The sequence below is a fragment of the Ambystoma mexicanum genome, chromosome 2q (assembly GCF_040938575.1).
Source record: "Ambystoma mexicanum isolate Mex_15411 chromosome 2q, UKY_AmexF1_1, whole genome shotgun sequence".
Taxonomy (NCBI): domain Eukaryota; kingdom Metazoa; phylum Chordata; class Amphibia; order Caudata; family Ambystomatidae; genus Ambystoma; species Ambystoma mexicanum.
This window is the reverse complement of record NC_090924.1, coordinates 932,443,071-932,458,003: the sequence shown is the minus strand read 5'-3', so window position 1 is coordinate 932,458,003 and position 14,933 is coordinate 932,443,071. Positions and strand designations below refer to the sequence as shown.

Genomic DNA, 14,933 nt, shown 5'->3' with positions numbered 1-14,933 from the left:
TGGGATAAAACAGACCTAGAGAAGCAAGCTATTGGGATCAGATGACCCAAGCAGTAGGGGAAATACTTGGTCTTGCAAAAGGTATGGGAACTCCTCCTGTGGCTATAATGACGAAAGTCTATAATGCAAAAGTGTGTGATGTTGGACTCTGTGATGTTGAGATCTGGGGGATGGAGTCGGATCTACTACAACGTATAGAAAATACATTTTGCTGAACCTTGTTGTCCCTTCTGCAGAGTGTGCCAACTTTCTCCATTCACTCAGAACCAGGGTTGGGTTATATTGAGGACTGTTCCATCCTAGTCCATGTCCTGATGTGGCTCTCTGCCTGGGCAAAACCTATCACCACATTATTGAGGCAGATAATAAGGGACATCATGGGATGTGCTTGTGCTAACAAGATTAGATGCATGCTAGAACTACTTTGACCTCCCTCAACGGGAGCTACTGGTTTCACCATCCTGAATTGTTAATTAGATCATGTAGGAAGAACGGGAAGGCATTACTACTTAAACTATAGGCCAACACTTAACGCCGGATAAAGCGTCCCCCTCCTGTCCGGGGGCCTTCCGGCCAAGGAAGGCCGACATACAATGCCACCGGTAAGGTATGATGATTGCTAGGTCAGTATTGCTTTTACTAAGCCTTCTACCCCATATACTTTCCAACCTCGCTGCCCAATCGACCCCACTTCCTTTCTACCATTCCTCTCACCTACTTACATTGAGACCCTTACCTCTTATTGCCTACAAACCACGCATTCCCACTGCAAACCCAATCCCAACATGCAAGCCCCAGCACAATTACCATGAACCTGCCTCCTTGACACACATATCTGACCTCGGCATCAGTGCCATTTCGATGCCTACCCCCATTACTTCGCCTTGTACATTCGCTATGGATCCCTGCCCTGGCTACGCTGTACAAATCCGAGTGGCTCCCTGTGCTGGTCCCACTAAACTTGGCAGCCTACAACACCACACTCGGTCTCTACTAACCACTACACACTTCCCATCAAAGGCCACAATATCTATGAGTGCATCTATAATCTTATTGTGACCTTGCATGGGCCGCAATGGACTTAGGAACCTTGCAACGCATACCCACTCCCACCCCCACTCCAACCACCATCTTACATCTACTAATGTACCTACATGCAAACTTGCACACCCTTTGTGACCTTGTGTAGGCAAAATAAGATTGAGGCACCTTGTGACACGAACTCGCTGCCTTCCTCTGACACAAACTATAATGGAGATGCCCCAATGCACCCCTTCAACCAGATGAGACCCTGCCAGGGACTGGAAATCAAGAGGCACCTTGTTATATGCTGCCAGCCTGGACCACAACACCGTCTGCAATACCCGATCTCCCTTAAAGGCTCACACAATGACCCACCAAATCTGTGTCCCACTTCTAAATCTTCAGATACACAAACCAACTCCACTGGTCTCTGAGCCTAACAATGCGAGCCCCCCAATCTACACCCCAGCAGCACCTCTCTTTCAGTCTACTAACACCCTGCCCTACCAGGTGCCCACATCATAAACTCACTCCTTCAGAGTACTTCCCCCTCCAGGTGAACTAAGCCATGCTTTCAGCACGCATCAAAATCATCCAGTGGACCCGTCCTGGTCAGCCACTGTACTGAAATGCACCATAGTAAATGCCAGATCCATCTGTGCCCACCCCCATCGACATTGCTGATCTCATCACATCCAATAAACTGGATTTGTTAGTGTTGTTATGTGTTTGGGAATACATGAGAGAATGTTGGTGTGCCTGAGGGAATGCTTAGCTGTGATTGTAGGAATGCTCGTAGTGAAAGTTCCACTGTATGTCCGCTGGAGAGCCCCAGCCTGGTTGATGGGACCCAGTGGTTCATACTTGCCATCTTAAAGGGACTTTGTGTAACATGGAATAAAGCTGACTACTGGACCCTACCCAAGATGACGAAGGATCTTTAGTTATTACAGTTAGCAATAACAGAAACCTGGCTTCATGCTGCCTTAGGTCCCTCACTATCACTAGCACTAGCAGTACCTCCCAACTACTCCATCCGCTGCAAAGATAGAGCCAACACTAGAGGCGGAGGCGTTGCCCTCATAGCTAGAACCTCACTTCCAATCAGAATAACAGAAAACACTTCCTCCCCTCTGGTGAACTTCTATCCATTACACGTGTCCCCTCCCACACCTCCACAGTGTCAATTAATGTTGATTACTGTGCACCAGACCCTATCCTCACCTTTGAGGAAGATATCCTACAACTCCATTCTGGTCGCAAACCTTAATCGAAGGCCATTATCCTTGGCGAATTTGGGCTTTAATGACCAAGCTGACCTGAATGCACTCTCATTAGCCAGCGCTCTCAACACACTAGTCTTTGCACAACGCATCATCAGTCCTACGCATGCCAAAGGCCGAACTCTTGACTGGCTCACTGAACTGAACTGTAAGGTCAACATTATTTCGAACTAGCCCTGCCCCTGGATCGACCGCAACATAATTACATTCACACTTCCCATGTCCACCCCTTGTCTGGAGGCCCCGCTGCTCCGTCCTAAATCCACCCGCAGCTTTAAAAACATAACCCAAGCCTGCATCTTGCCACTGCTAGATGACCTACTCCACACACACACGTGTTCCGCAGCAACCAGTCCAACTTGGTTGACTAATATAACACCTCACTCACCCAGTCCATCCACTCTGTTGCCCCACTCACTCAGCGAAAATCTAAAGCCACTGCTCACAACAATACCTGGTTTTTTCCTAACCTTAAAGCCCTCCACCTACTGAAACCTTAGGCAGAAAGCAAGTGAAATCATGCCCCCATGAAGACTAACAAAGCCAATTTCACACAGACAGCTAGAGGCTACAAACTGGCCACTCTTGAAGAAAAGCAATCCTTCTATAATACCAGAATCAAGAAAGCAAAATCCAGTACCACAGAACTCTTCACCATTATGCGCGAGCTTGACTCTCCCTCCCCCTTCCCTCCAATTGTACTCAAGACACTACTTGGTGCACTAACATCAAAATGCCCTACTACTTAAATTTAAACACTGCAAAAAAGATATGTGGTAAAAAAAAGTCTCTCTGGTTATGAATGCACCCGCGACTCCCCAGCCCCCCGGATTGAGCCTTTACCAAGCGCCTCACCCTTTAGGTTTCAACCTATTTCAGAATCTGAAGCTATCCATATTGTTAAAGGCCTAAAACCATCCCGTTGCTTGGGAGATATCTTCCCATCAACAGTTATCAAGGACTGTGCAGAACCTTTGGCTCCTTTCATCGCCTCTCTGATCAGTGCCTTCTTAGCCTCTTGCTCTGTTCCTCCTACCCTCAAGGATTCTTGGGTCCTCCTTCTTTAAATAATAAAACCTAATATCCCCACCAACTATCGCCCCATCACCACTGTCCCCGACCTCTTGAAAACCCTGCATCGGGTGGCATACATTTAGATCCAGCACCACTTGGAACACAACAACCTCCTGGGTCTGCGTCAACAACATTTTTACAAAACCTTTCAACCTCCTAGATGACAAAGGAATCTCATACACACATTATGCAGACAACACACAGATCCTTATACCCCTTACAGGCATCTATGATACTGACAGTAACAATCTGAAATCAACCTTTCACACCATCCAGGCAAGGGTGGTGGCACGCACCCTCTGTCTTCTCTAAACGATGAAAAGACTGAAATTCTCGTAGTCGGATCCCCTAACTCACTCATCAAGCTGAACCAGTCCTACAAATCAGACCTTGGAGGTCTATTTCGACTCTCCTTTGTCCTTATCCAGGCAGGTTAACGCAATCGCCTCGTCTGCAGCCTACACCTCTAAAGTCATCAATGCCAGCAGGCCTTTCCTCACAGCAGAAAACTGCGTCACCATTGCCAGAGCCCTCATAGGCTGGACTACTGCAATGCCTTGTTTGCAGGGATCTCACAGCAGAACTTTAACAAACTGCAAATCATCCAAAACAAGGCTCTCTGAGCTGCACCCAATATTCCTAAGCATGAGCGCCTCTCGGACAAAAGAAAATGCGCCCAATGGCTACGGATCCACTAACGCATCATCTTTAAATCCTTAGCTATCACTCACAAATGCCTTGCAAATCGGGCCCCAAGATACATTTCCAAGAAGTTCTCTAAATCCCAGTCTAATAGATCTACCTGATCCTCTTCTGCCCACAAACTTACCATCCCTAGCTTCGAGCGTAAGAGGAGGGGGGACTAGTTTCCTGGTCACTGCATCCAAGACCTGACACTCCCTACTGCTTTCACTCGGATCTGAACAATCAGACCTGGTTTATCTGGAAACATCTTAAAACTATACTTTTCTCTGCGAACCTACCTCTTGCCTGAGTTTAACCTTGCTCCTTTGTTCATGAGCTCACTGCATATGTAAATATCTCATCAGGCCTGCCTTGCCGTTCTGTACTAGCACATATGTAAGCAAGCTCTCATGTCTGCTTTGCTTGCCTATACCAGTGCATTGATGCCGAAGGATTTAGTGTGCTTAGTAAATGTATAAATAGAAATAAATATATATAGATAAAACAGAGCATGCCAAGTCTGATAATGTCATCTTCAGGGTTTCTCCACCCATATCTGGAATGGGGCCTTTCTATTGGTCAGCGTTTCCAATGAACACTTCTAAAATGGAATCTTCTTCCATTGAACCCGGTGGTGGCCAAAGGTGAAGGACTGAGATTGCGTCCTGCACGTGCCTTGCCTGCAATGGTCTGGGGAATGTCCTTTTTTGCTGCCCGGCTTACAATTTTGTGCAAAAACAAAGAGGTGATGGCTGGAAGGTTTAGAATGAATCTTAACCTCTGGCATTGCTCTGGGCAACCCTCCAGACCATCGTTCTTTCTCTGCCAAGCCATTACAGAAGGGGAAAGACCATATGCAAATCAAGCTTGGTCCCACCCCAAAAGGGGCAGTCCAGCCCGAACTGCTAGGTCACATCCCTTCTGCATGAGACCACAAGCATCCCCAAACATGTTTCGGCCTTGTTGGGCCTCATCAGCAGGAAGTAGCTTGGGTCTCTAGGCCCAGCAGGCACAGGACCCACGTCTGGACATACCCGTCCCACGCCAGAAAACATTACGGCCAATCAAAGAAAGCAGAGGGTTTAATCCATGTAAGCCAGATCTATTCTTGTGTCTCATGTTGCCATATACAGCTCTGGCGTGGGCATTAGACATGTTCTTATTAAGGCGGCTCTGCGTGTTGGAAGGTTTCTTTGCTACGGTCACGGAACTTCACGGCAACTTGCAATATGCTCCTATCGTGTGGTGGGCTTGTAGGCCTAGTAAGACTTGAACCGTGTGTGTTTCCTTTGCACCCTGAGCTAATGTACTGATTGGGAGGTTTGGCGGCGTCATACACACACAGTTGAGTTGTGTTAGCCTTGCGTTGTGTTCTTAGAAGAACCCCTAATCTGAAATGAATTTGCTCGTCAAGCAAGCCAGCCTCCTCAATTCTTGTGCATGGTGTAAAAAAAAAGGGCACTGTATTTCGTCAAAACACATTTTCTTTGTCCGTTTTTTATCACCACTACTTGTTATTTCAAGAAATAATTAGAACTTCTCGTCAAATAAGTAAATAACCTATTTTTGGTCGGGGCTGTGGGGAGCTTGCGGCCGACTGCAGGGCGGCTGTGAAGCCCTGCTTGCTGGCCTCGTGTCTTTCTACTGGAGACAGGTTTATTAATGTGTATTAAAATGCATTCAAATAAGCGGGAGGAAACGCGCTCCAGGTGCGCGGCCACCATATGCACAGTGTGCTGCCCGCGACCGGGCATGGGCAGCCAAAACAATGCAGGCCCTTCTCACACGTGAGGGAATGCACCCCGCAACCATAATTGCTATAACTCTTATTAACGTTGTGCCATAATTCTTATTGCCTCCACAGGGCCCGTAAATGCATTAGTACTTGTCAACATATGATTTTACACAGTTTATGATCTGCAGAATTACGCTCCTCAGGATCGAGCCTGGGCCCAGAAAAGGCCCTAAATCAGTTGTGGGTTGGTGGAGGGCCTGCTTCCTCGGGAGAATTCTCAGCCTGTTCTGGCAGACGTGTTGAAGCTGATCTTTTAATCAATACCCGGTGGAGTCTTTAATGCTGGCTTGCTTAACTGTTTTTTGAAAATAGATTAATATCGCTTGTCTGAGCTAGTTAAGAAAAGTATCTTTGTGGAGGACTGTGTAAAACTTTATTGAATTCAACGCGCATTTCTTGTGGCATTCTAAAGCAATTTTAGCGGTTGATTTAGTAACCCCCCCCCTGCAATCAGAGGTAGAGGCGACCTTACCTGTGGCCGTGACGTAATCCCCTTTTCCTTGGCTTTACAGGCAGTGAATATGACGAGGAGGAAGTAGACTATGAGCAATCGGACAGCGACGAGTCCTGGACCACGGAAAGCGCCATCAGCTCGGAAGCCATCCTGAGCTCCATGTGTATGAATGGCGGCGACGAGAAGCCCTTTGCCTGTCCAGTTCCCGGCTGTAAAAAGAGGTATAAGGTGAGTGGTTTGTCAAGTAGTATTAACGTCTGGCCAAGGGGGATAGCTCAGGGGCAACATGCAGCGAACACAGGTTCGAATCCCGATCCCGTGCTTAGAAAAAACAATCTCTGGTGTGAAGCGCGTTATTAAAGGACAATTGTAATTAATTCTAATCTGCAACTAGGAATGGGTCTATTCTCTCACCCAATAATACAATTCAGCCAGAAAATGTTTAGGATATCCGCAATTCATTTGTATGGAGATAAACTGCATATAATACATTTTAGTGGATGTTGTTTTGATGTCTGTTTGGTCATTCTGAAATCCTGACTAGATTCTACAATTCAGGGCAGAGAAGTTGTGCCATGAAGTTGGCACTCGAGGAGGAGGAAAAGGAATGGGACTAATTGTACGCACGCAGTGCTGAAGTGTCTGCCGCCTCACTTGTGAGCACTTTGTTACTGAGAACCAAGTACAGAAAGAGTGGTGCTCTTGAGTAGCAAAACATTGAAAATTACCTATAGGTTTTTATATCTGATTAAATCAAAATGTGTTGTGAGGTCTGCATTAAATGCTTTATAAAGGAACATACGTGCCAGCATTATCCATTCCATTCCTGAGATGCTAGTACATTCCTAGTTTTAACTTTGCATTCAGGGACTTGTAGTCCTAGATTTATAATGGGGAAATCCAAGTCTGCAACTGCCAAAATTCAAAGTTAAAACCAGGACTGGACTAGGGTCCCCCCATTTAAATGGTTAATGTTGCCAGTCACTGAAATGACCAAAAGGTGCAAAAAGGCAGCTGGAAATGCTATTGGGTTACTGATGTACATATGTAGATATATCCTCAAAAAGTAGCAGTCATTGGTGTCTCTTGATTACTCAATATTGGGATCCAATCTAGAGTACTGTGCCTTATTCTGGGACTGGAAGTCTTGTCTCCTAAAGTGATGAGCGATTTGATAAACATGTTTAAACAATCCCAACTGCTTAAACAATGTATTTGTTTTTCATTTATAAAGCACCTCATGCAGTATCATGTGCTTCAGGGCCCGGAGCGTCACAGAGCGAGGTGATGGGGGTTCGAGGGAAGTGGAGCTATACAGACATGTATTCATATTATTCATATATACATACAGGTGTCTGGGATTGACATGAGGGAATACGTGTGGTTGGTGGGCACTAAGTGGTCCTAGTAATTTCTTTTCAGGTTATGGAGCGCATGTTGAGTCAGTTTCTTCTTGAGGGCTTGCTTCAAGCGGATGCTGATCCAGTGCTGGAGGCGCTGAGCTGATGCCACCATTCTACTAGTTGTAGCCTCACTGGAAGTTGATGGCTACAATGTATTGGCTGCTTTTGATCTGAGGGCACTTTGGAGGTTGTAATGGCTGAATTGGTTATATATGCATTTGGAACCTTGGGCCAAAAAACTCTGTGCACCTTGCAAAGACTCTAGACTGTAGCCCATTCTTGATCCAGAGCCAGGGCAGAGTTTTCAGGGTGGATCTTATGGGGTCTGTCGAGGACTCCAAATAGAATTTTCAATTTGGAGTGTTTTGCTCCCGAGTTTTTAGAATTTGTCAGTGATATATGTTTAGGTATAAAAAAAGGCATTCCCATTCTCCAGCATGGCGTCTGGCATGGATCCACATGCTCATGAATATTCCCTGTCGTCAGGCTGGGCATCCTCGGTAAAGAATAAATCAGTATCAGTTTTGTTTCTGATCTGTCTTTCTTAGTAGTAACCAATCACTGGTCTCGGGGTCATACTGACCCCAGCCAATGACTGCCCTCTCCCTAAGTCCCGCCCCTGGCAGCCATCCTCAGATTTTTACCGCACGCTCAAGTGTTGGGAGTCCTCGTGCCATAGCTCTTGAGCTTTTACTGCGTTTTGCGCTTTTTCAAAGAGATTTATCTCATGTTTCGGTTTAATCGATCCTCAAGCTCCACCGTTTCTACTTCCGATCAACAGGGACCCGTTTCGGATTTATCTACGCCCCTCAAGGGTGAAGTTTCCATCGAGTTACGCTTCTTGGAGGATTCCAGAAGTTTCTGAGGCCTACCTTGTGGACGAGAAGAACATGGCCCAGGAGAAAGGAAGCTCGACTCCCGGAAAACTGTTCAGGATCTGCCCTGGATGCAACCTACAAAATGTGTTCAAGGAGGATGAGCATTCGAAATGCCTTTATTGCTTCCACGAGGACAAAACGCACGTGGAGAAGGACTGCATGTTTTGCATGAACATGTCGGACCGGACTATGAGGGATCGCCGGACCCGCCTCTCCAACTGGCTGGAAGGCAAGAGCCCAGCAGGTGAGAAGAAGAAGTCTGAGCGGTCTTCTAAATCCTGTGAGGGCGCCCCGGCGACGGGGGCCCAACAGAAGGCAGAGCACAGTGAGTCCACGGGCACCTGGAGCGCCGAACGGTCGGGCTCCTCGGCTGCCAGACAGGGCGCACCTTCACCAACGCCATCAACCGCGAGCCAACGCTCTGGCTCGGGGGAGAGAAAATACAAGAACTCGGCTAAGCTTCTGGAGAGGCCCCGGTTGATCTCGAAGGAAGCGGCCGAGGGGGAGTGAGGCGGTGACCCTCCCCCTAAGGTGAAGGCCTCAAGCGCGCCCAAGGCGGCGAAGGCCTTGATCCACCCGGCTAAGGCCTCTATAGAGGGAGTCGCTGCGGCCCTGGTGAAGCCTGTGGAGGCTATCCCAGTGGAGGCAACCTCGGGGCCCAGAGTTTCCCTGCCTCCGCTGAGGGAATCCTCCTTTAGGCCCATCGAGAAGACCCCCATGAAGACCCCGGTGGAAAAAGAGGGGGGGCCGGTGACCGCTACGGACACGGACACAACCTCCGAGGAGGAGCTGGCTGAGAATTTGGAAGAGGCCCAGCCTCACGAGAGGAATCCCGAGGAGGGGGACGACGAGAGCGAGGGTGGCAACAACGATGAGGTTCCCATGGAGGAACAACCGTTGCTCCCGGCACGTGCGTCGCAACCCGAGCCTCAGGACAACTCGACGGCCATTTTGACAGCAATCCCAGCCTTATGCATGGGGATAAGGAAGAGACTGCCCCTACCCCTGACGGACGACCCAGCTGTACCGGGTCCGTCGGGAAGCCCTCCGAACAAGAGGAGGAGAATTCATCCAGTGCCCCTTCAGACCTCACAGCCTTCTCAGCCATTGTCGCCTTCCCCGATCCCGAGGGACGACACGGGAAAGGACACAGCCACGACGGGGACGAATCACGACGGCGGTGACGACGGGACTGACCTCCCGTCTCCGATTCCTCGGGCGTCCCCGCCCGACGAGATTGGCTCCTTCCACGCCATGATTGCCAGGGCATCCAAGCTTTTTCAGCTCTGCCCTGAGGAGAAGAAGGAAGGCTTCCTCTACCAACGTCACAAGGCCAAGAGGAAGACGATCCTCGCGGTGCCGTTGCTGGATAACATCTGGGACAAGGGACTTGCCCTCCTCAAGAACCCGTCCACAACACCTGCCAAGAGGGACCGGTACGAGAAGAAGTACCGGGTCCCCGACGCCACCCTGTTGTGCCTTAGGGCAGAGCCGACCCCACATTCGGTCGTCTCAGCAGCGGCCAAGAAGAAAGCGGGGGGGGCATCGGCTTCATCCTCAACTTCCCCACCGGACGGGGAGGGAAAGAAGCTAGACACCGTGGGACGACAAGTCATCTCGTCGGTGGCGACAACGATTAAGGCAGCCAACGCCCTAGCGATTGTGGCCCGCTACGACAGGGAATTGTGGTACAAGATCGCCCCCCTGTTGGACTTCCTCCCGGACGACAAGAGGGCAGAGGCCCCTGCGATCCTACAGGAGGGTGAGGTGGCCATCGTACCACGCAATAACTGTGGCCACGAACATTGCCGACACCGGCTTCCGCCAGTTGGGCAACAGCGTTTGCCTTCGACGGCAGGGGTGGCTCAAGGCGACGGATTTCCGCCAGGATGTGCAAGCCAAGGTTTTGGACATGCCCTTCGACGGGAACAATCAGTTTGGAAAGACTGTGGATGAGTCGCTGCAGGCCATCAAGACCGACACGGAGACGGCTCGGGCCTTGGGAGTTCTGCAGCAACGGCGGCCGCCCTTTCAGAACTCCAGAGGCTAGCAAGATTCCTACAAAGGATTTGGCGGCGGCTCCTCGACCTACCGCCAGGCGGCCCGCTCCTCGACGCAAGAAGCCTACAGGCGACGAGGCAAGTCAGGTGGATTTCGCCATCGTCGCCAGGGAGGCCAAGGCGGCAAGGCTGTTTCCAAGCAAGACTGAACCGGGCGCCGCGTCGGGCCCCTACCGAAGCACCCCGGTGGGAGGCCGGCTGACAAAGTTCGTCAGCGTGTGGGAGTCCATCTCCACCGACCGTTGGGTGCTGAATGCCCTGGCCCACGGGCACACTCTGGAATTTCTAAAGAAGTGCCCCCGAATTCCGCCCATGGCCAGGAAGGAAAACCACATCCCTCAACTGCTGTTAGAGGTAAGGGCGATGCTCAAGAAAGGAGCCATCGAGCTCGTCCCAAAGAGGCTCCGGGGCTCCAGAGTATACTCAAGATACTTCCTCATCAGAAAGAAGGCAGGAGGTTGGCGTCCCATCCTGGACTTGCGTCGGCTAAACAAAAACATCAAGGCACAGAAGTTCCAGATGGTCACCCTCCAGCACGTGCTGGGACAGCTGGAGGAAGGCGACTCCCTATCGTCGTTGGATCTGGAGGATGCGTACTTTCACATCCCCATCTTAAAAGGATATCGAAAGTATCTCAGGTTCGTAGTCCAAGGGCGGCACTACCAGTTCAAGGCCCTCCCATTCGATTGAAGTCAGCGCCCAGGGTGTTCACCAAGTGCCTAGCACCAGTGGCGGTGCGGCTGCGCCTGGAGGGGATCCACGTCTACCCCTACCTGGACGATGGCTCATCCGAGCAGGGACAAGGGAACTCGCCGTCCAACACACAGCAAAGACCGTCCGGCTGCTCACGGACTTGGGATTCTCCATCAACTTCCCCAAATCCCACCTGGTTCCTTCACAGGTCACGCTGTTTCTGGGAGACAAGCTCGATACAGTAGCGCAGTTGGCCTCGCCGTCGGAGGAAAGAATGCAGGTAATCCTGGGCAAGGTACAGCATCTGCTGGCCACAGACATGGCCAGAGTGAGGTCCATCAAGTCCCTCCTCGGGATGATGTCCTCTTGCATCTATCTGGTGCGCCTGTGCAGGCTTCGGATGCATCCTCTGCAGGAGTTCCTCGACGCCCGTTGGACGCAAGCGACGGACAGTTTCGAGGACAAGATCTTGCTCAACGAAGCATTCCATCAGGCAATTCGATGGTGGAGCACCCGCACGCATCTCGCCGCGGGCACGGGGAAGGGTGGGGAGCGCACACCGGAGATCTTCACGCGAGAGGCCTGTGGCTCCCAGAAGAGAGGCCGCTCCACATCAACATACTGGAGCTCCGAGCAGTGTTCTGGGCCCTCAAGTCATTCCTCCCGTCCCTCAAGGGCAAGGTGGTGAGGATCTTCACCGACAACACCACCACAATGTTCTACATCTGGAAACAGGGAGGAACCAGATCCCCAGCCCTGTAAAAGGAAGCCCAGGCTCTGTGGTACTGGGCCGTTGCCCAGGGGATGTTTCTGGTGCCTTTTCATCTAGCAGGGATAAAAAACACCATCGCTGACTCACTCAGCAGGGAGCTGCGCTCTTGCCACGAGTGAGAACTACGCCAGGCTCAAGTGGATCAACTCTTCCGGCGATGGGGCAAACCCCAAATCGACCTGTTCGCGACGGCGACGAACTCCAAGTGCCAGAGATTCGCTAGCAGGTTGCCCCAGCCGAGGAGCATGGGCGATGCTTTCTCGTTCCCCTGGGACGGCCTGATCCTGTATGCGTTCCCGCGGTTGCTGTTGCTGCTCAGGCTCATCAACCAACTCAAGAGGTCCCGGTGCAGGATGATCCTCGTCGCACCGAGGTGGCCGAGACAGATATGGTTCCCGGACCTTCTGGACTTGTCAGCGTCCCCACCAGTCAAACTGTCGACAGACGCAGATCTTCTCTCCAGAGAAGGAGGCGCCATTCTTCATCACGACCCGGAGTCGCTGAACTTGCAGGCCTGGCTCCTGCAGCACTAGAGTTTGGAGGGTATGATATCCCGTCTGACTGCAGAGAGATTCTTGCAAAGGCCAGGATGTCCTCAACTCTCAAGTGCTACAGACACAAGTGGAAGAGGTTCTCTGTCTGGTGCCGTGCACAGAAGATTAACCCTCTACGGATTACAGCCCCTTAAGTGCTACCATACTTACTGTCGCTGGCCAAAGCTGGACTAGCTCACGCTTCCATCAAGATACATCTGGCAGCGATTTCCCGATACACCAGAAATGGTCGTCCCTGTGGTCTCATCGCCTGGTGATGGAGTTTATGAAAGGACTGTTCCGATTGTTCCCGCCGGTGAAGGCTCCAGCCCCGGTGTGGGAACTCAACGTGGTGCTGACCAGGCTCATGGGCCCGCCATTCGAGCCCTTGCATTCGGCTCCGTTGAAATTTCTCTCGTGGAAGACAGCGTTCCTTGTGGCCATCAGCTCTGCACGACGCGTGGGAGAGATTCAGGCCCTTTCTTGCAAGCCTCCATACTTGACTTTCCACGAGACGAGGGTGGTGCTGAGGACGCACCCCTCCTTCATGCCCAAGGTGCCGTCGGACTTCCATCTCAACGAGCCCCTGGTGTTACCAGTCTTTTTCCCATCGCCTTTGTCACCGGCCGAGAGGACTTTGCACTCGCTGGATGTAGCTAGAGCGCTGAAGTTCTATGTGGACCGAACAAAGAGTTTTCGAAAGACATCACAGCTGTTTGTGAACTTTGGACCTGTGAACCAAGGGAAGGCTCTCTCGAAGGCTTCCATTTCCAGATGGCTCTCCGGCTGCATCATGCACTGTCATCGGTTGGCAAACCGACCGTTGCCCGGCTGTACGAGAGCCCATTCGACCAGAGCGATCGCTGCTACCACAGCGTTCTTGTCTGGTGTGCCCCTGCTGGACATCTGCAGGGCTGCTACGTGGAGGTCGACGCACACCTTCACGAGATTCTACTGCGTCGACCGGGATTCCAGGGAGGAGTCCAGAGTCGGCCAGGCAGTGCTGCACAAACTGTTCGCTTAAGGTGAGCCTGGTGAGGAGGTAAGAGATGCTTAATGTTGAGTTTTATGTAATGCTTAATGTTGAGCCTTGCCACCTCCCGTGGTTGTGCATGTGTGTACTGCTATGTATTCTTATATTCATGAGCATGTGAATCCATGCCAGACCCCATGCTGGAGAAGGAACAAGTTACTTACCTGTAACTGTTGTTCTCCAGCATGGGTCTGGCATGGATTCACATGTGAACCTTCCCTCCGTCCCCTCTGCGGCTCTTCACTTGGTCATACTGCCACCTTACGTGCTACCAGATCTGAGGATGGCTGCCAGGGGCGGGGCTTAAGGAGAGGGCAGTCATGGCAGTATGACCCAGAGACCAGTGACTGGTTACTACTAAGAAAGACAGATCAGAAACGAAACTGATACTGATTTTTTCTTTACCGAGGATTCCCAGCCTGACGACGGGGAATATTCATGAGCATGTGAATCCATGCCAGACCCATGCTGGAGAACAACAGTTACAGGTAAGTAACTTGTTCCTTCCTGGTGGTGGGGGGGATCTTTTAGGCAAGTAAACATCTGTTTTAACTCTAAAATGGACATTTGTAATCTATACATCGTTAAATCTAGTATTAGATCATGCCAAGTAAAAGATGCATTTTTAGCTCTTCAAATCAGGCTATTGGAGCTCCTTTCTGTGGCACTGCTCTGCTTGTAACGCTGATCAGAGCATATCTGTGGAGCGATGGGGGCAGAAGCAGAAAGTGGGCCTCTGTGTCTGTTTCCTATTTTTGTTGGAGGTATTTTTACTCCTTTTTCAACTTTTGTTGGGAGTACTTTCCTGTTTTTAGGGGTGGAAGTGGCTGGTACACTGCTTATCTGTAGTTTGAGCACTGGTATGGTTTGCAGTTTGATGGTCTTCTTTGGAATTCCCCGTAGAAAGTTCCCAATATGAATGCTCTTTCTACCTCACTTATTTCGGTCCATTTCGAGGAATGGGTGGTTTTCCTTTTCAGATGCATAGTGTGTTTTACCTGTGAAATAAGGGATGGTTTGGAATCAAGGATTATACCCATGTGCTTTGCTTCGCCTGTCGGTGTCAGTTGATTGCCTAAGATTTTGGGTCATTTATTTTATTTATTTGCATTTATAAAGCGCACAAAACTGCCCTGGGGCATCGTGGCGCTGTTACAGCAGACTTAGTCTTGAACACAAACATAGGAATATGTTTACAGATGAAAACCGAGTTACAGAGTACGTTTCACATTGGTAATAAACATTGAG

General features: G+C 50.3%; 1 protein-coding gene across 1 annotated transcript in view; it reads left to right on the top strand.

Annotated features, from left to right (window-relative positions):
- Positions 1-14,933, top strand: part of JAZF1 (JAZF zinc finger 1) — a 973,043-nt gene that overhangs the window by 835,126 nt on the left and 122,984 nt on the right. Inside the window, exon 4 of the mRNA XM_069648240.1 lies at positions 6,372-6,541. Within this exon, the coding sequence (XP_069504341.1) occupies positions 6,372-6,541 (170 nt within the window). The remainder of the gene's footprint in view (positions 1-6,371; positions 6,542-14,933) is intronic.